Source organism: Micropterus dolomieu, linkage group LG02 (genome assembly GCF_021292245.1).
Source record: "Micropterus dolomieu isolate WLL.071019.BEF.003 ecotype Adirondacks linkage group LG02, ASM2129224v1, whole genome shotgun sequence".
Taxonomy (NCBI): Eukaryota; Metazoa; Chordata; class Actinopteri; order Centrarchiformes; family Centrarchidae; genus Micropterus; species Micropterus dolomieu.
Window position 1 is genome coordinate 32213254 of NC_060151.1, and position 22324 is coordinate 32235577.

A 22324-nucleotide genomic window follows, 5' to 3' on the forward strand; every position below is an offset into this window, starting at 1 on the left:
AAAAATAGAGAGAAATTAATATTGAACACAAACACAGGAAAATGTTCAGCTTCTGAGTGAATCTCCAAAAACATTTATACAGCAGAATTTAAATTTAAAACAACACTTTAAATCCAGCATCAAAATGTACCAGCTTGTTGCATCAGCGCCTCCTGCAGGTCAGTGGTGTAATCATCAGGGGGCAGGAAACAAACTGAACGGGTTTTAAACTCCTTCATTTAATCCCTCTTTAAAGGAGACCTATTAAACTTTTACGAGCCAGACGGAGCCGCTGGTCCATATATGGTCATTTACTCCCACAGCAACGCTTAGTCTGCCTGTTCCGCCCAGCAACAACAACAGCCTGGTAACATGCTTCAGGTCGTGGGCCAATCAGAAGACAGTGGGCTTTTGGTTGGGGGGGGGGGTCTTAAAGAGACAGGAGCATCTGCAGCTTGTTTCAGACAGAGGCTGAAATGAAGGCCTACATGGAAAAGTCAGTATGAGAGAGAAAATTATTTTTTTGAACTTTGAATCATGCAAAGCTGCCGTACAGGAGTCACAGAACTACAATATAGGACTGGAAAAGCAGAATAATAGGTCTCCTTTAAAGGTGGAGAAAGTGATTCTGTAGAAACAACATGGCGCCTAACAAACAGCGAGTAATGCAGCTAACGTTAGCCAAGTCTGGGTTAGCAAACTGTGGCTTATGGCTGCTGCTGCTAAGCTAACCTGAAGCTAACATGCAGAGATGATGAGACAGTTCAAGAACCAGAAGATGTTCACCATCCATCCATCCATCCATCTTCAACCGCTTATCTGGGGTCGGGTCTCAGGAGCAGGACCCCAAACCTCCCTTTCCTGAGCCACATCAACCAGCTCTGACTGGGGGATCCCGAGGCCTTCCCAGGAGTAGGTGGAGATATAATCCAGCCATCTATTCCTGGGTCTTCCCTGAGGCCTCCTCATACCCAGGGACCTTCAGGACCCGGGTCATGATAGGTGATGTTCACTGAATCTGACAAAAAGACGTTGGATTAGAATCACATACTGCACCTTTAATCTGAACAAAACGTTTGACAGATTTATTTCTTTGAGATTTGAATGCGGCTGCAGAGGTCAGAGGTCGGTGAGTACAGACGTCTGAAACAAACAAACATCACACGTTGTTTTTATTCAACATCAGAAAGAAGAATCTCAACTTTAAACACTTAAATCACCTGCAGCTGTTTCCTGCTTCAACCAGACCTGCTGCAAAGAGTCAGAGATCACACCTTCCACACCCGCCCCCCACGCGCCCTCTCCACCAATCAGACGATGTCACGTCACAGATAGTTTAACTCACAGCACCGAACCTGACTGGACAGATTGGTGAGTTCACTTTAAATTAAGGTCTGTGAATCTTTAGTTTTTTTTATTGTATTTGAAAATATGATTTAACTTTATCAATGAGTTTTAATAATCACACAGGAGGTTTGAACTGACGGTGGCCCCGAAGGACAAAAAACACACACAAAAGCAAAACACTGAATTCATTCAGATGTTCGTTCATTTTTATTCATTCTCGTATGTTTCAAGATGTTTTTAAACTTTAGATTTTCTTTGATATGAATCTTTTTTTGGGGCAGCAAAGAGAGAAAACATGTAAAAACACTGAAACCCTGTTTGTAACCTGCTGAACGCTGAACGATTTGTCCTTCAGGGCCACCGTCAGAAAGGGTGTCATGATGTCATCGATCACATGACTTCCTGCACTGGATGACTGGACTTCATCCAGTGCAGCTGAGATCAGGACCTCTGGTTTACACTTTCCAGGACTTTTCCAGGACTGGAAAGGTGCATTTCAGATTACCAAGGTTTTCCAGGATGTGCAGACACAGAGATTGTCCTCCCCTTGTTGTTGCCCCCCCCTCTGTCCCCCCCTGGTGGCGGCGCTCAGCTCTTGCGCTGTTCTTGGTCTTTCCTTCGCTGTTTTTCTTTCTGTTTCTCCATCTTGTCCAGAGCTTTTCTCTCCTTCTCTGCTGCAGTCAGGATTTCCTTGATACGACGCTTCAGAGCACCGCGATCAGACGAACTGAGCATGCCCAGAGCCTGCAGGGGACGAGGACAGAGGTCAGAGGTCAGATGTTTTTGTTAAACACTGAGTTTATATGGAACTCAGTGTTCCATATAAGCGAGTAAGTGGAGTTCAGCGAGGAGGTTCTGGGCGCTTTAGGATTTTGATGCCTTTAAATAATATCGTATTTTCTTGCTGACTTGTCACAAGATGTTAGTGAGTAGTTTGATGCTAAAAGAAGTGAAGATTTCTGACATTTCCAGCGTGTTCTTATTCCCTCGACGAAGCTTTATCAGTGAGGAGGTGGTTGGGCTGGACGGGTTGGTCGGAGATCAGACACCCAGGAGTCAAAGTGTCAACATCGATTCTTTTAAGTAACGTTACTTAAGTTAGTTATTTTAACCTAAACCACCATCCACCAGCTAAGTTATGTGGAAAAGTGCTGCTGGGCTGACGTATTGTTTTCCTTGGAAATTGAACCGTTTACGTTATAACTTTCAACACATATTGTGTGATGTCAATACAGTTTGTTACGTAGCAGTTTTGTGTGAGTTTGACTGTTAAAATAAGTTTTAGCAATGTTTTGATTTGAACTTTCTAGCTGCCATTTTACCACGACAGGCGGGCCGTGGCTGTTTCTCAAAACCGAGTTCGCCAAGTTCGGACTTCTGTACTTTAAAGCTCGGACTTGGCAAGTTTGCCTCGGGAGTACAAACTCGCAGGAACGGGAGCACGCAGTCCGTCATTCAGCAATTGGAACAGCAGCGGACTTGATGGCGGCCGGACCCGTTAGCGGGCGGGACCCCACGTCGTCATCTAATGACATACTAAGTAAATGCAAAGACTCAAACAGAAGCGGATTCCCGCCGGGCTGCACGAATGAAGCAAACACGCTGCTGAGATACAGGAGCTCTGGAGGAGAGAGTCGGGGCGGCGCCAGAGCTTTAGACCAATAAACACCTGCAGTCTGATTCTGTTCTGATAACGGAGCTGTTTATCCACAGGAGGAGCTCAGAGTTAACTTCTTTTTTTAAATTCACTTAAATTTTAGGGATTAGTAAGTGGATTTATCTTCAGTGCTTCTCAGGGCTCTGTGGGGCGACTTCATATTTATACAGAGCGACACAGCAGGAGGCTGCTGGGAGAAAAGGAGGAGAGGAAGCTGAACTACCTGGTGAGTTAAGAAAACATGTGTCCGTTACTTGATTCCAATTGTCGTTGTACCTATAAAATAAGTTAGCACAGCATAGCCCTGATCGATCAAGACTCCATTCAGAAAACAAACATTTTAAAAGTTGTTGTCCTGCTGACAGACCTGACAAAGCATGAATTGAAAAAGTTATATCAGCATCAGTTTGATCCATTTATTGAAACTAAATTTTGGGTTCATGCAGCTGTAGTAAACCGGGTTGTGTTTACTGTCGTAAACTCACGTTTTACTGGCGTTGTATGGGAACACTAAGGGAACACAGCGATCAAATTCACGCGAATAATACGATGTGAAACATTTGTTTGATGTGAATGTGCCGTAAGTAATAATCACAAACATGATTTAGTCTTTAAATTAAAAATCTCCCAGCTCTGAACTCACTGACTTCTCTTCCTCTTTTTCCTGGCACTAATCGTCTTCCATACAGAATCATGATGGGGACAGTAAGTGAGCATCTGACAGGGACTCCGCACTGATGAACTGAGCATGCTCAGGCCCTGCAGAGGACCTCATCCTCCTCATCCTCACCTTCAGCTTCTGGCCGTCCATCTGCAGCAGCTCCCGACCGTCGATGTCTCTCGCGCTGAATTCTGGGACGTACTGCTCCATGTTGAGTCCTTTCAGCCACTGACAGACCTGCTGGGTCGTCCACAAAGACACCGGGCAGGACGGGTCATCGAAGGGCTGAGGAGGAGGAGGAGGAGGGAGTTGTCACCACCAACACATTTGTCCACATTAAGAGTACTCTGTAAATCATCACAGCCCCATTTAGTTATGCTCACTTTCTACTTCTTTTTTTATGGAGGGATAATTGGAGATGACAGAATCTTCTTTCTTTGAATTTATTTAATTTTCCACAACCATCAGCTGCAATTCATACATCATTTTGGAGGTTAATAGGTTAACCTTTAAATGCAAAAACAGAAAAAACTGAAAACTCACAGCTCAGAATTAATTTCTTTGAAGTGAAGAACTATCAAAGTGTAACTAAATTTCTTTACCTCTTACTTAAATAATACCCCAATTATACACTGCCAGCATTTGTGACTCAAATTAAACAAATGATCCAACATGAAGTTATTAAGCACATTCAAATAAATAAAGCAGTTCATCTGTGAATGAAGATTAATGCTAATACTAATAATTCAACTTTAACCACAGCTCTTAAATAAACCAGTTAATCATGCGTCTATTATAGTATATTAAACCATTATATCGACCACTGCCTTAATTGAAACTTGCTCAGATTTCCACTATGAAGGACATAATAATGTAAAGAAACAATATCGTCCAGTATCATGACTTGTGACTAGTAAGCACAGTAAACGATCATGTAACCTGATCAACCATGCACTTAAATCAAAGCAGACAAAATAAAAAAGTGCACAGCACCACACTGATAGTTTTAAACTAGCCATTATTTTTTGCTGCATGCAAATCCTTACAAAATTACAATCCAAATCCACTTAAACAAAGCGATCACTCACGTACCAATAGCTTCTCTGAAGTCTCCTGCACACTGATGCACCCTCCGCTTTTCATTTCCTTCTCCTTTATCTACCTCGAGCACATTTGCCTGCCCTAATTCACATTAAATTGGTGTCTTTTCCCACCTGTCTGCAGCGGAAACACCTTCAAGAACCTTCACCTCACATGAACTTCTCAGGTGAGCTCCCATCAATGCCGCTATTGGTATTTCAGGAAATAATTTAATAATTAAGCTACGAAAAAATTAAACCCAAATCAATTTAATCCTTGACATTTGTCTTAACAATCGGGTCAGAATTAAAACTAAAAGTCTAAAACTAAAAGTCTAAATCAAAAATGCATTTGGGCATTTACGACTAGGTATTTGAGCATTTACGTTTGGGTATTTGGGATTTAAGATTGAGGAGTGTATGAGAGTAAGACTGGAGGCTGGGTTTGAAACGGCTGGTTTGCAGAGGCACCTAATGGTCAGCAGGGGGAGCTCTGACTGCTAAAGAGCAGAAATGCTCAAATGCCCAATCTTAAATGCCTAAATTTTTTATTTAGACTTTTAGTTTTAATTTTGACCCAATAATCCCTCCATACTTTTTAACTCAAAGCTCTAGCAAGTTTTGGATTTTGAACTCGACTGTTTGCTAAAGGCTAACGTAATTCCATGTGTTGACTATTTGAGGCTTTTGTGCTGAAATTGGGATTGTAAGTTATCAGCAGAACAGAAAGGCCGGTGTGCGGGGATGAAGAGAGAGAGCGCGAGAAAGAAATATTATAATAAAATATTATATAATATATATAACTTCTGATTAACCCATACCAACTTTAAACCAAGTACAGATACAGATAATTTAACTTGATACAGAAAGCTGTGTACTCACTCAGTACTAATTACACACTGCAGATAAGTCATATATTCAATATCAACCACTTTAGTGGTAAACCAGAAAAGACTAGTGCCAGCGGTCGAGGGGGACCTGACAACTGCATGTAAATGTAAACGAATCTGTTTTATAAATTTTCTTAACTTGAAATGTAAAGTAGTATAAATGTACTTGAGTTTAACTTGAAACTGTGAGTTAGAATAAAGTGTGTTGCTCAGACTAGTTATGGGTACATTTTTGCATTGATAACGTAAAATAATTATTGGTTTTAACTCAAAGTATGAAGTTGAAACAAGTTATTTAACTTCAACTTAAAAAACAATGTTGTGACAACTACAACACAGCAGCTCAACTTTATGAAGGTTCACTTCTAAGTTACAGTGTATAAAACGTGCAGATTCTGAGGTGGTTCTGCTGCGTCTCTCTCTCTCTAGTTTCTAAGCTGATTTCTGGACGTTTGTTTTGGACGGACGTCAGAGATCATGATGTCCTCGGGAACAGGAAGTCCCATTGAATGACTCAACATGTGTTTCCTGTCTGAGAGTTCAGATCTGACTGAGTTCTGGCTCTGAGAAGCGGGAGAGAGATTTCACCTCCTGCAGGATCTTCGCCTCCAAACACGTGAATAAAATGTCATATATTGTTAATACATGCGTGTCTGCGTGTGCGTTACCTCGTCAGAGGACTGGGAGAGGGTGTGGTATGGATGGGAGGATCTGGAGGAGGAGGGGTCGACAGGAGGAGAGGTGGAGGAGGAGGTGTGAGGAGGAGAAAACTCCTCGCTGAGAGCCGACTCCTGGAGGACGCAGACAGGAAGTGAAACTGCAGTTAATTTCTTCTTCTTCCTGTTTGTAGGCAGCAGGTATTTGTTTTTCCTTTCTCTAACTTTGACACATCGACAGTCCACTCAAGATATGTTTTAATAGTTTCTGGACATCAGGCTGTGAGACAGTAGCAGGTACGCATGCTGCACACGAGAGGATTTTAAGAACGTTTGATGCCACAGACGTAACAACAGAATGGAACCCATGGTCAATATTTTAATCTTAAGACACAGCAGACGGTTCACTCCAGACGCAGGACCACACACTCTGCGTTTATACTAAACGGTTTCAGAGTGGCGGTTCTGGGGGCTTCACAGAATATCACGTGATCAAATGTGACTTCAGACAGAAACAAACATGGAGGCAGACTGTCGTCGTCAGCTGGTTGATCTTGTGTTTGCTGTGTTTTACACAGAAAAACAAAAGAAGAGAATCAAAAGTGAATCAGCAGGTTTATAAAAGTTCTCACTCCCGACTCGTCACATATGGACGCATGGTCACGACCCGTCAGCGTCAGTTTGTAACACACAATATTTAATGTTGTGGATCCATATATAAATATATATATGGATCCACAACATTAAATATTTTAAGTTATGCAAGTAATGTTACTTAACTTATGTATTAACTGATGTAGTTATTTGAACCCAAACCATGATCTTTTCCTAAACCTAACCAAATTGCAACGTTTCACAACTTTAAGAATGTTTCGTTTTAAAAATGCAGTGCTTTTATTTTCAAAGTCTAACCAGACGTTGCATATTCATTGTTGATACGCGTTACTAACTTAAGCCCTAAACGTCTAAAAACTATGCTAAAAGGGACCCCAGGGCAGTAAAAAGCGACCCCAAAGGGCCTTGACCAAGAGTCGGTAGTGAGAATGTGTTGGCGTATTTTGTCACAGTTCAGTGGTTTTGACGTCTAACCATGAAGTGAGCTGTTGCTGTTGTTACAAAAAGAAAGTAACAGATGTTTTATATCATCAATAGACATTATTTTTATGACAACAAAAAGTAGTCCTGCCTATGCAACATACACAAGTTATGAAAGTTAGCTCCACAGGTTGTTTCACAGGTGTTTCCAGAGATACCTGCTCAAGCCCCTCCCCCATGGTCAGGCCTCCCAGGAGGTTCCAGTTAACGTTTGGAGTTTCCAGCTGGCCAGTTTGCTAACAGTATGTTCTCACTTTCTAGCGGTACTTTGTCGCAGAGTGATACGGATCTGTATGAAGGAATCAGATCGTTTGATTGGAGCCACCCGTTTTATAACGCCAGCAGAACAACAACCCGCTGGTGAGCTTCCCGCTCAGCTCGCTCTCATTGGCTGCTGCAGGTTTCTGCTCCCAGGCTCCGATCCGGCCTTCAGATTCTGCCTGTCACAGGATCATTTGGGCCGATAATCTGGTCCGACCAGCCCTACTCAGATCCCCCACCCCCTTCCCCCAGAACCGGCCCAGTTGTGCTCTAGTTTGCGGCCAGCGATTGTAGATACATCCAAAACACCGACATCTGCTGATGCAGCGTCATAGACATTTTAAACTCTCAATTATTCAGCAGCTTCAGCAACCACTCAGGTTCTTACAATGAGAGCAACACACACCCACCACAGCCAATCACTGCAGATCTGTGGATGTTTGACGGGGCTTCTTCCTCTGAGCCTTAATGGTGGAGGAACAGAGTGATTGTTCCTGCAGCAGAACATTTATCAGCAGCCATAAAACACACCGCAGCTGAGCGATCATATGACTGTATGTGAGTGTGTGGTGGTTAAGCTAAAAGCATGCAGGACGGGCATGTGGGCAAAGATGAGTAAATAATAAAAATCAATACACACAAACACACACGCCGATACACTGTGTGTGTTCACTTGTAAACATAGCTGGACTATAACTCACTATTACACCATGTCATCAGAAACCCTGGTCTCTGATTGGCTGGCAGGTGTCTGTTAACGAGCTTTTGTCCTGCGAGTGTTCTCGTGTTTGTCCTGCACGCCGGCAGCTTGTTTACACGGCGGGAACCTTTGTAAACAAAAGAACGTTCGGGAACATGATAAAAACTCCTTGGGTACAAACTCAGAACAAATAACAGGTTAAAAAATAAACTGTGAATCCAAAAACTGAATCTGTCTGTGAGACTTGTGTTTGGTAAAGAGGTTCGGTGTCATGATGTCAGATGAAGTCAGTCAGCAGGTAAACATGAAGCGTCTGTTCTGTACCTGCGAGTGGGACTTGCGAGGTCTCGGGGAGCTCAGCGGGGTGGTCTTGGGGGAGCAGGGTGGGGTCCCGGAGGAGGATAGCGACCCCCGTCCTTCGGTGAACCAAGAGAAGGGGACAAAGGATCCTGAGGACCGAGACGGACTCTCAGACGGCTCTCTGAGGACACAACAAACAGAAAACAAGCGTTTGTGTCTTTGATTGTTAAATGTTGAACTTTCACAATGGGACTCTTGTGAAAGACCCACCTGCTGCCCACAGAGAGCCTGTTGGATTTGTCTTTCCTCACCCGGATATATGAACGCCTGAGAGTCACCCTGAGAGAGAGACATCAGGTTTTATTAGAAGACATTTTGAGTACTGCAAATGCTAACATGCTACTTCCTGTCACTCAGGTATTCCCCCGCTGTGACACCGGCTCCTACAGAGAGTGTTGCATTGTGGGTTCATCACCTTAACTCCAGAATTCGGACCTTATGTTGTTTAAGTCAGCTGTTAGCCAAAAAGCTAAAGGTAGAATGTAGAAGGAGGGAGAGAGGCGTTCTGTCCACAGCTGGAAGTATTGCCATTATTGTGTCACAGTCTGATGTAAAGAACTGTGTCGTCAGCAAAAAGCTTTCACCCTCCAACAATCCTACATCTGATTTACTGAAGCATCTGAAGGAGGAGCTACTGCCAGTGATGATGTACTTATCAGGACAGAGCGGCGATATGCAACGTTGGATGTTCTGTAAAAACTCTGAATACTGCTCTGATAAATAAAGAAACACAATAGATTGGATGAAAGGGAATTTTCAAACAGTAAATCCACACATTTAAAGAGAAACACAAGCTAAGTGGTTGCTATGGTTTTTCTGGTGGTTGTTAGGGTGACAGGAAGCTGAAGTGGCTCCCAGATTAATTCACAACTCATTTCGTCTCACCCCAAATCCAGGAAGCGTCTCTTGGTTTTCTTGTCGAAGACGACGGTTGGACTGCCGGGATCAGCCGGACTCGGGTCCCGACTTGAGTCAGAAACCAACACTGACACAAACGATATAAGGTTCAATATAGATAAAACAATAATGTTTATAAATATTATCCAAGATTGTTTTGTACATTTTATGAAAGTCTGGTAATAACATCATGAAATCTGAAAAATGCAAATCATCATTTTGGACTGTGGAGTCTCGACTTAAAGGATATGCAGAGTAACTATTGGTGGTGTAGGTGGACTCGTGTATTCACAGGTGTGCTTCCAGATGACACAGGTGTACCAGTGTGATAGGTAGGTGCTTTTACAGGTGAGTGTTCAGGTGTGCGTACCTTCGCTGTCGGGCCTTCTGCTCCTCCTCATGTAGACCCGTGAGCAGTCGGAGGAGGGGCAGGACCTGGAGGGCGAGCTGCTGGGAGTGACCAGAGCCTCCTGAGACGTGGCATTGGTCAGCTGATGGTACCGCCCCCGTGGGGGAGCAGCCAATGGCTCGCCTTCATCCTCTGGAGAGCGCCGCGACTGAGGAGCGAAAGGGAAGAAGGACACAGGTTGTTTCTCTCTCTGTTTCTTCTGTTCACATTTACAACATTAGAACCTGTCCTGAGCTCTGATTTGTCTCACCAGTGATGTGTCAAAGGAGAAGGCGGGGCTTCGAGCAGACAGCAGTGAGTCAGGAGAGGGGGAGGAGCCTCGCATTGCCAGATGGAGAGGTGAGCGGGTGGAGTGTATCGGACTGTCCTGATAGCACACAGACACACACACACACACTAAAACGTCATCACAGTGATGTCATCAGACTACAGCTGTCCTCACAGTCTAATTAACCAACTAACCTGCTAATTAGCAAACGTTAGCCTTTAGCAGTGTGTGCAGCTCAGAGCTGCTAGCTCGGCCGTTCTGAGTGACTGAATGTTGATTTTAAAACACCATCTTTATTTTGGGTTGACGTTTCTGGAATCACTTTTTATGTTTATGTTTCCTTTGCTGTTTATTCTTCAGATTCATTGTTACTATGAATCAGACCGTGTCTTTGTGTGAAATGTTCTATACAAATAAAGTTATTGTTATAAGTCCTGTTACTATTTACAGCGAAGGAATTACTTCCTTCTTACTTTGAGTTACCACACATATGGTTCCATTTGTTCCTTGATTGATTCATTTGTGAGTGTTATTTATTGACTTCTAATAACGTGGACTTGATGAAACTCAGGCCTCTTTAGTTAATAACATGTTTGCTGGTACCTTCCTCTCCAGGCTGTCGTCCCCCTCCGTGGAGCTCACGCTGTCTCGGTAACGTGACCTGGAGGGACGCTGCCTCCGAGCCTTGACGGACAGCTGGGCGCGGCCCTTCTGGATGCTGTTGTCCAGCAGCTCGGTCTCTGGGATCGCCTCGTTCAGGTCTGAAACACCAACACAGAGACACAGGTTAGTTAGTGCCCTGCAGACTCACAGGCGCCTGCTCACAGGTGAGGACACACACCAAGTTCATTCAGGTTGTTTCAACTGCAGAAGTAAAACCAAATCCTGGATTGATTCTTGATTCACGCGTGTGAGTTCAGATCTGTGCGGGTCAAACCAGCTCTGTCTGTAAAAATGACTGAATGAATCAAAGAACTCATGAATGTTGTTCAGGAACAGCAGGTTATCTCATTTAGCAGCATGCAGCTTGATTTGTGATGTTTTCAACAACCTGAGCTCCTCTTCTTCCTCCCACTCGCTCCATCAGAGCTCCATCAAATATTCAACAGCTGACCAACACACACACACACACACAGACACACACACACACACACACAACCATTAGGAGCCTACTGCAACTTGAACCTGAGTCTACCCTGAACCTTAAAACCAAGTCTCAGCAGTTGGCCAGTGCTCTTAGTCATGAAGACCAGCCAAAATGTCCTCACAGCGCAGTAATGTCCTCACGGCGCAGTAATGTCCTCACGGTGCGATAATGTCCTCACAGCGCAGTAATGTCCTCACGGCGCAGTAATGTCCTCACGGTGCGATAATGTCCTCAGTATGAGGATGTTTTAAAAATGTATTGGTCCTCACAAAGATACAAGTTTCTTTATCTTGTAACTAAAGTTTATTCCATTAAAGGGGCTATAGTAGTTTTTCTACTGAAATGAATCCTTTTTTTATTGCCTGTGTGTGAAGGGGTTGTAATCTGACATTAAAATGATTACAATTTAGAATCATGGAGAAACCTCCGCTTTGTTTTAGGTCTAAAAACAGACCCAGAGTTGGCTTTCATCCTATTGGACAGGTAAGCTAACATTACTACAAAGCATGTAAAATATATTTAGATTTTGTGCTTCAGTTGGCTCAAGTTAGATAGCGTTAGCTCGCTGGCTAATGCCGAGCAGTTGCTGATGTTGTCCGTTATATTGTAAGTTATATCGTTTTCACATTACTTCACCAACTAATGCAACCCATGTTACTTTCCTCTGTACCACTGTTATGTCAAAGTGTCAAAGCCTGCAAGAAATTATGTAATGGTAAAAAGCTAATGTGGAGCGATTTGTTTACTGTCCCATAGTGATGCAGCCAGCTAACGCTACATTAGCTCGGACCGACAGCTGTTTGCTTCGTATTCCTATTCGTGTTCAATTTAGATTTAATGGCTTTTACCGATGCTCAGGTACACGGCTTCTCCACCTCTCAGTCCCTGTAACTAACATGACCCACATAATATACAACAAAGAGGAAGAGCCACCCAGTTACTTAAGTTACTTACTGCAGTCTTATTATTATAAAGTGTGACACGATCTCCTTATAATATTCAGTCCAGCTCACTAACAGTTTTATTATCATCCAAAACATGTAGCTGCGCTGACACTGCTGAGCCTCCGGTGAAAGATACACAGATAGTAAAGATGGTTACCGAAAGCAGCTAACGATGTAGCACGTTGGCTAAATGCAGTGTAACTTTATCATGTAACGAGCGTGGATTAGTTCAACATCAAGCTGATAAAAATACTACTGTAACGTTGCAGTGGGAGTTTACCTGAGTTTCCAGTATGTTGTGTGAAGCTGCCTCCCTGCCTGTCTATAGCCGCTCTCACTTTGCCTTTTTTCGGGAGTACTGTGCCAATATGCCGGTGTCTCGCTGCGCTGAATGAAAGATACGGCGCCGGTGTCGATCTGTCTCTGAGATGGTAACGTTGAAGTTATAGAGCCTGAACATGTCTGAGAGAAAAGCCACAGCCTGCATGCTGGTGTTCCTGCGTTTATTGCAGGATTTCTGTATGAAAGCGGTCGTGTTTCGGATTATGCTCGCTCATGAGTTCAAGCGAGCACGTGTACGAGCACATGCCTGGTTGCAATCTTAAAACCGCACCGCTAGTGGCCGCTGGAAACTACATAATGTCCCTTTAAAGGCGCTGAAATTTATAGACTCTGTAGATTAAAAACTTTACTAATTTTATATAAAGTTAATGAAAACTCTTTACCTTAAAGAATCACACAGTTGGAAATTTGAATGAAAGTGAATATTTAGTTTTTAGTTTGGACCAAGATTGTTTTTCATCTTTTAGTTTAATGTGTAGTTTTAATCAGTTACATTTTAATCAGTCTACAGCTAAATAATGAAACTGTTAATGGAGCGATCTTCAAGGTGATCTAAAACATACCTCTGCTGCATTACTGTTGCAGTAACTGAACATGCTGAGTTAGATAAAGCGCTCTGTGTGTTGTTGTGTGTAGATAACGTTCCTTTAGTTGAACATTACCTGTCACTGAAATACATGAAATTATTATTTAGTTTATGCAGAAACATGCCGAGGAGGCGAAGCACTGTTTCTGCCCTGAGTTGTGTCTGCAGGTCTTTCCTTCAGGCTGCCCCTGTAAGGTAGGGCCAGTGGCTGAGATTACAGGGCCCTCATGTGAGGAAAGACACTAGTTTGAATAGCCATGGATAAGTGAAGGGGCCCATAGAGAACACTTATTTTCAAGGTCCAGGATTGTGTGCGACCCCCCTGGGTAGAGCCGCCTGTTGTAAATAAAGTCAGACCTTCTGCGGTCTCGCCTGTCTCTGATATTAAACTGATGTTATCAGCACACAGCAGCAGGATGTGGACAGTTTGTGCAGAACGTAAAGACTTCCTCTGGGCTTCCTCCCCCACAACAAGCCGACAGCAGGTTATTTCCCACGGGAGAGGCGGGGGATGGGAGGAAAGGAAGAAGAAGATGAGGAGGAGGAAAGAGGACATGAAGGTGTAATGGTGAAACGTTGGCGGCAGGTGACACAGAGGAGAGTAACCGAGAGGATGGGGAACAGAGAGAGATGAGAGAAGAGACATTAAATGAGTGATGAGAGAGGTGGGGGAGGACCCAGAGGAGAGAAGTAATCATATTAGAGGGGGAGGATGGAGAGACATTAGATGATATTAGAAACTAAAAGAAGAGAGGAAAGAGGTTTAAAGAGGCTGATGATCAGAGTCAGATATTTAGTTCTGAAATCTGAAACTCTGTCTGCCGTTTTATTTGAAATGTGAAGTCAACGGCATGCACGCTACTTCCTGCCGACATGAGGTGATGAAGGAGTGAAGGAGAGCAGCAGCACTTCAGACAGCAGTACACTGATAACCATGTTGTTTTGTTAGCTGTGTCCATCAGACGCCTCAGAAACAGACCTGGAACATCCGAGCCAATCAGAAAGAAACGAACAACAAACAAAAAGCAGAGGTCGTTTTAACTTCTTCATGCGCTGCTGCATGATGAATCTTTCATTTTACATCATATTTATTTGTTAAACGTATATTTGGATCAACATTAGAATGATGATGTTTGACTGAAATAGCATAAAACTGTAGCATAATACTTTACAGTTACGAAGTTACTGAGAACCATGGATGTTATAATATTGCATTTACATTAACAATGATAAAAGATGTACTTTGAGGGCGTTTTGTAAGTTACTGCAGCTAAAACATTTGTTAATAGTAACGTAGTTTATATAGTGTCAGGATCTACAGCAACACATCTGATCTGTGAGCAGAGGAAGTATTCAGATCCTTTACTGCAGTAAAAGTATGTAAGTATAATCATTAAAGTATTAAAGCAGTAAAAGTATGTGAGTATGATCAGGCCTTAAAGTATTTCAACAGTAGTCTGTTGTACTCTTACAGGTTCTTCCTCCTCCTCATTATTGTAAAGCAGGATGTTGCCACTGCAGTTGTTGAGCTGCAGCTCATTCTGAACTGTTTAGTTTCACACTACAGCTGATAAATCTTGATTATTTTCTCCATTTTCTCCACAGTTATCCAGAGGCCAAAGGGACACCTTTAGAACCAACAGTCTAAAGCTCAACGTTACTAACAAACATTAGTTATTGCAGTGATTCAGAGGAAACATGAGAGGGTGAAACTTCTTTTAGTTTCTGTCAAACTGCTGACTGATTAATCAGCTGGTCGATCAGCTACAGTTGTAGAAACTGTTGGAGTTTCTAACCTAAACATCAGATTTAAGAAACTCTTCATGAGTTTTAATCTGTAAATTAATTAAAGCTGTCAGAGAAATGGACTGCAGTAAAAAGTACAGTATTTCCCTCTGAGATGAGTACAAGTAGAAAGACTCAACTAAAGTACTTCAAATTCAAGTACAGTACTTGAGTAAATGTACTTTCTACTGTGTCTGTGAGACTCACCGAACACGTTGTCTGTGTCGTCCAGGCCGGCAGACATGGTTCAGCAGTTACTGCTCGGAGAGACGGACAGAAGACACAAAGAGACAAAACGTCACAGACGGAACAAATAACAATTCAACAACCTGTGGGGTTCCTCAGGGAAGCGTCCCGGGGCCTCATGTTCTCTCTGTTTAATCTTACGGGCTGTGTCCGAAATCACTTACTACTCACTTTATAGTGCTGTCCGAACGTTTAGTTAGAATTATTATACCCTAAACAGTCCACTCATAGTATCCCATAATGCATTTTGAAAAGGAGTGTACAACTGATGATCACTAACCAAGCCCTATATACCATCATGCATTGTGCTAATAGAAAAATAGTCCACAAACCAATTGTGCGACAGCAATGACGTAATGTCCGACAGTGTTTTCATTATGCCCGTGAGCTCACTGTGTAGTGCTTTATAGAGACGGAGCAGGGAGGGCAGGAGGATGATTTTCAGAGGCAGACAGAGAGATTTAAAGGAACAGTCTGATGTTTATCTGACTTCTCCAGTCACGTTCAGCCTAGCTTAGCTTCCACTCGCAGGACCACTTCATCAAAAGAGAAAATAATCACCCTCCCAACAACCCAGCAGCATACTGATCTACAGAGAACGTTAAAGAACCCCGAGGAAACCAGAGACAGCAGAGTCCTACCTGGAAGTATTGCCACTAAAGTAAAGTCCATTACTGATTGATAGACCAAACTGGACTAACTGGTAGAAAAGGCTCAGTCCCATTTACACCGTCCTGCTGCCCTGAATACTCACTAGAGCAGCACATGTGGATTCATCCGCCGCTGAAAATAGTCCCCAACAGATGCTCTACAACCTCCTGTTTGTCTGATAGAAACTACAGCGAGCAGCTGTTTGAGGAAATTACTGAGCCTTTCAAACATGAAACTATATACTTGTCTCTTCTTCCTCCTCCTCCTCCTCCTCCTCCCCTCTCCTGTGTGAAGTGGGTCAGCAGGATCAGCTGAGTCTTGTCGTCTCCCTCCTGACTTCCTGCCTCTGGACTCCCTCTGTATTTATCCACCAGTCTGTGTTTTCTGCTGAATTCTTAATGAGGCTTTTCAGAGGTCAACTGCTCAGAGAGGCCGGGGGGAGGAGAGGGAGAGAGGGAGGGAGGAGCAGTGGGATTGTGAGAACCTGTAGCGTTATTGTACAAACGAGGACGACCGAGCCTCTTCACATCTTTTACTTACTTTCGCCCGATGGCAGTGACGGCTCTCAGTCACATGTTTAGTTGACAGAGGAGAGGAGCTAGAAATGTAAAGTTTTCCTGAAGGCGTTGCAACACAAAGTTTCCAAACTGTGAGGAGGGTCCATTTCAACATATCACCATACACTGCAGGTTAACACGCTGCCTAAAGGTTATATTGTGTTTAATTAAACACGCTCTTTTCTGATAGAGAATTTCCTTTTATTGAATCTTATTAACCTCGACTAAAATCTTTACACATTTTAACTGTTTTAATTACTTCAGACCAGATAATGCTTCAATATAATGTTTGATTTCTATTTTGAAATGTTGTCTTTATGGTTTCTTTTTAGACCATTTGTCTTTCTGAATGTAATATTTTCTATATAAGATAAAGAAGTTCAAAATATAAACCTAGACTGTTACAATCAATATCAATCTTATCATAAAAGAATATAATGTCTCATAAATGAATAGCTGAAAAAGTCAACGTCTTAGAGAAAAATTCTAAATTTGGTACATAAACACTGATAAATGGATTCAGTTTCGTTATTGCAAAACACTTTTCCTCAACATCAGTCCTGAATCTTAGGGGTTGACTGAGGGAACTCCATTTGGCTGTGAGGGTGACTTCGACCAGAGGACACTCTAGGGTCTAGTTTTGGAAAGGCTGCCTAAGAATATTATTATATATTATATAATATTATTATTAACTTTTCTTCAGGATCACAGTGATCCAGTGAGCGTTGTCTGTACATCCATGCTAACTGCTAACAGGAGCTGCTAACAGCTAATTCAGCTACTTTAATGGGGCCAGTTTGACTAAGTAAAGAAATACAGGCTAAAAAATTGGGTTTATGTTGTGTCCTCACCTACAGGACAACATTATACTTCCTGTTTCCCCAAAGTATCATGGGAATTGATTGATTATTCCAGAAACAGCACTAAGATAAAACAATTCTAGGAGTGACAAAATCCTTTTTCATGTTGCACTATGAATATTCCCTCAGTTTTGTCTGAGGGTGAGCCCCCTGATCTGAACAGTTCATACACTTTTCCTGTAGACCTGGTCGTAGCTGTGTCAGAAAGACCACGTCTGGCAAACATCTTTATCATTTTCACACAACAATTGTGGACAGAAAGATGATATAGGCAAATAAAGGAATGGCATACAGCTGATAGAAAGGTAGAGCGAGGCAGACAGAGAACAGGAGAGAGAGAGTGAAGTGGGCAGGTAGCCCAACAGAAAGGCCATCTGCTGCCTCACCCTGCAGCCACTGTGAGCAGTAACCAGATGGACACTGTGGACGTCCTGTACTGACCAAAGAGAAGCTGAACTACAGAAAAGGTAGCAAGAGATAATAACAAAATAAAATCTTCAAGACAAGGAAAAATGAACATTCATCCCTTAAATTAAGACCCAGTTAGTTTGTCTGCACAAGTACTGCTGAAGAGTCCATGAGCAAGGACTGAATCTGTGTCTTTTCATATTTAGTTGTCTTTTAATGCCATATCCTGTTTCTTTACGTTGAGTTATGTCTTTTAGTTTTGTGTATTTATTTTCATTTTTATTTTATAAATTTATTTGACACAGACAGTGCATAACTACAGAGACGTGCCACTTAAAGAATCCTCAATACAATCCTATGGGGAAGGCCTGTAACACCAAGATGGCGGTTGTTTGCACATTTCCCGCCCCTCCTCCTAGAAAGTCCGCTTCTAACAGCCGAGCTGGGAAACATATAAATCCGAGTTGCAGGACTTTGATAATAACAATAACGTTTATGAAAATATGCTAGGGTTAGCCAGAAAGGCTAACTTTTATCTGTTGTATCCGGGTGGGCAACAGTTGAAGGCGCGGACATTAAGAATAAAAGCATTTAAAATACATTTAACAATAAAAGCTGTAGGAGTCTGCACTACATAGAAACAAGAGAGACACAAAGACTCAACCATAACATGACAACGATCAGCAGTTAGCATGACAAACCAGTGTTAGGCCTGGTGAAGTGTGGTGTGACGATACTCTTACAGTTAATAATGACAACAAACACAGACACACCTCACAGTTCAGTGCTCACACTTTGATTTCTAGTAAAGCTTAATGTTGTGGAGAAGGAGTTGGTTTCTTACGTCTGTTGCTCCAAACCTGGGAGGCTCCGACAGAAAAGGCCAGAACTGCATCTTCTCCTCTAGCTGTTGTTCTCATAGTTCGGATAGTTTTTAATGTTATGTAGGTACGGAGTGGTGGAATAGCTGTATAACAGTCTAATGCATTTAACCATGTTTGCTGGGTAGTGTTCTTTTACTGAATATTTCAATGATGGAATCCTTTTGGCTTCTTGTGTAGGGTTTTAATTATTTCTTAGTACAGAGATTCTTGTTATTTCGACGTGTCCCCAGCTTGTCGTCTCATGTCTTTTCATGTCTTTTCTTATCTTGTGTCATGTATTTTAATGTGTCTTTTATCTCTTTTCATATCTTTATCTCGTGCCATGTCTTTTCATGTCTCTTTTATCAAGTGTCATATGTTTTCATGTCTCTTTTGTCTTGTGCCATGCCTTTCACATCTCTTTTGTCTTTTGTCATATCTTTTATCGAGTGTCAAATCTTTTCACGTCTCTTTTATCTTGTTTCATATCTTTTCACATCTCTTTTATCTTGTGTCATATCTTTTCACATCTCTTTTATCTTGTATCATGCCTTTCATGTCTCTTTTATCTTTTGTCATATCTTTTCTTGTCTCTTTTCTCAAGTGTCATATCTTTTTATGTCTCTTTTGTCTTGTGTCGTAACTTTTTATGTGTCTTTTCTCTTGTGCAATGCCTTTCATGTCTCTTTCATCTTTTATCATATCTTTTATCGAGTGTCATATCTTTTCACGTCTCTTTTTTCAAGTGTCATATCTTTTTTGTCTCTTTTGTCTTGTCATATCTTTTATCGAGTGTCATATCTTTTCACATCTCTTTTATCTTGTATCATGCCTTTCATGTCTCTTTTATCTTTTGTCATATCTTTTCTTGTCTCTTTTATCGAGTGTCATATCTTTTGATGTCTCTTTTCTCAAGTGTCATATCTTTTTATGTCTCTTTTGTCTTTTGTCATATCTTTTATCGAGTGTCAAATCTTTTCACGTCTCTTTTTTCTTGTGTCATATCTTTTCACATCTCTTTTATCTTGTATCATGCCTTTCATGTCTCTTTTATCTTGTGTCATATCTTTTCACATCTCTTTTATCTTGTATCATGCCTTTCATGTCTCTTTTATCTTTTGTCATATCTTTTCTTGTGTTTTTTCTCAAGTGTCATATCTTTTTATGTCTCTTTTGTCTTGTGTCGTAACTTTTTATGTGTCTTTTCTCTTGTGCAATGCCTTTCATGTCTCTTTCATCTTTTATCATATCTTTTATCGAGTGTCATATCTTTTCACGTCTCTTTTTTCAAGTGTCATATCTTTTTTGTCTCTTTTGTCTTGTCATATCTTTTATCGAGTGTCATATCTTTTCACATCTCTTTTATCTTGTATCATGCCTTTCATGTCTCTTTTATCTTTTGTCATATCTTTTCTTGTCTCTTTTATCGAGTGTCATATCTTTTGATGTCTCTTTTCTCAAGTGTCATATCTTTTTATGTCTCTTTTGTCTTTTGTCATATCTTTTATCGAGTGTCAAATCTTTTCACGTCTCTTTTTTCTTGTGTCATATCTTTTCACATCTCTTTTATCTTGTATCATGCCTTTCATGTTTCTTTTATCTTGTGTCATATCTTTTCACATCTCTTTTATCTTGTATCATGCCTTTCATGTCTCTTTTATCTTTTGTCATATCTTTTCTTGTCTCTTTTATCGAGTGTCATATCTTTTGATGTCTCTTTTCTCAAGTGTCATATCTTTTCATGTCTCTTTTGTCTTGTGTCATATCTTTTCATGTCTCTTTTGTCTTGTAACATATCTTTTCATGTCTCTTTTGTCTTGTGTCGTAACGTTTTATGTGTCTTTTGTCTCGTGCCATGCCTTTCATGTCTCTTTCATCTTTTGTCGAGTGTCATATCTTTTCACGTCTCTTTTATCTTGTATCATGCCTTTCATGTCTCTTTCATCTTTTTTCATATCTTTTCATGTCTCTTTTATCTTGTGTCATATCTTTTCATGTTTCTTTTATCCTGTGTCATATCTTTTCATTTCTTTTTATCTCATGTTATGACTTTTCATATCTTTTTCATCTTTTGTTATACCTTTTCTTGTCTCTTTTATCGAGTTTCATATCTTTTCATGTCTCTTTTATCTCCATGCCTTTGATGTCTCTTTTGTCTCATGTCATGCCTTTTCTTTTCACTTATCTTCAATGTCATGTCATGTCTTTTTGTGTGTATATTTGTGTTGTGTCTTTCATGTTGTCTTATCTTTTAATGTCCCGTCCTATGGTTTTAATATTGTCCTTGCATGTCGTGTTCTGTTCTGTCATTTAATGTATTTTCTATTTTGTGTCATGTCTTTTTAATGTTGTCTTATTTTCTCACGTCATGTCGTGTCTTGTCTTTTCAGAGCGTGTCATTCCTTTTTTATTCCTTTTTATCTCCTATCTTTTTTGGGTCATGTCATGTTTTGTTTTATTGTATCTTGTCATGTCAAGTCTTATCGTTGAGTGTCATAATTTTTTGTGGTCTTTTTATTGTCCTAAATTCTATCTTTTAGTGTTGTGTAATTTCTTTTGGTGTCATTTTTGTGCCATGCCTTGTGTTGTTTTGTGTTTCATCATGTCTGGTCGTATCATTACATGCTATTTCATTCCATGTCAATCTAACGTCACGTCTTGTCATTTTGTGGATTTCATATCTTGTTGTGTCATGTTGTGTGTTCCACTGCAGGTGATGTCTTTTCACTCCACGTCATGTTGTTTCATGTTGCGTTACGTTGTGTTTGTGATTGTGTGGCATCTTGCTCTGAAATACATTCACTGCTGCACTGAAGAACATTCTCAGCTTCTAAATGAGGAGACATTTAGTGAACATCAGATTGATCTGTTAGCTGCTCCTCAGACTGGGTGGAGATGGCTACACACACACACACACACACACACTAACACAGATCTAATGAGACCAACACATTGACAACAAAGCACACAGCTCATTCTCTGGAGACTGAGGCTGAAGAGGAAAATGCACCGTCAGACTGAGAGAGCAAGAGAGGGGAGGAGGATGTTTGACAGAAGAAAATACATGAAAAGATGGTGGATGAAAAAGTGATGATAAAGATTTACATTCAGAGAAGAGAGAGAGGAAAATCGTAGTGGGAGAAATTGATGACAAACAGCCAGAGAGAGAGAGGGAGATGAGGGAAATATCTAGCAGGTAAATAAAACCAAAACACCAACAGACAGATAGACTCACCTTTCTCTCTCTCCCTCTCTGACGGTTGTCATGGCACGTCACCCTCTATCTCTATCTCTCTGCCTCTCTGCCTCCACCAACAGCCAGTTAGTGAGGACCGCAACTCCCAGGGTTCCACAGGGCTTCGCTGCAGGCTAGGCGACAGTCAGGGTTGCTGCTGGAGGATTATGGACACGGTAGTTTACTCTCAGGCTCGTCTCTCGGCTGGCTGGATGCTGGCGGCTGGAGGCAGAGCAAACAAATGCTGGCTCACTGCTACTCAGCAGAATACTGCAGCCTCCATCTGAAACAGCAGCACCAAGGACAGCTGAGACAGACTGAGGGAGGGGGAGGAGAGAGGAAGGAGGAGGAGGAGAGAGGAGGAGGAGGGATAATGGAAGAGGAAGGGACGGCAGTGAATCAGTGGGGAGGAGGGGAAGAGAGGGTTGGATAAAAGGGAGA

The 22324-nt window shown here is 41.7% G+C and overlaps 1 protein-coding gene across 1 annotated transcript; it reads right to left on the reverse strand.

Moving 5' to 3' along the window:
* Positions 1-1518: 1518 nt before the first annotated feature.
* samd14 (sterile alpha motif domain containing 14) lies at positions 1519-15373 on the reverse strand. The gene is made up of 10 exons (XM_046040875.1): positions 15271-15373; positions 10863-11020; positions 10242-10358; positions 9953-10139; positions 9571-9670; positions 8896-8964; positions 8650-8806; positions 6282-6404; positions 3774-3929; positions 1519-2070 (listed from the first exon to the last, which is right to left on the reverse strand). Exons 1-10 carry the CDS (start codon positions 15305-15307, stop codon positions 1915-1917), a joined length of 1260 nt encoding a protein of 419 aa, XP_045896831.1. The 5' UTR covers positions 15308-15373; the 3' UTR covers positions 1519-1914.
* Between the last annotated feature and the right edge of the window lie 6951 nt (positions 15374-22324).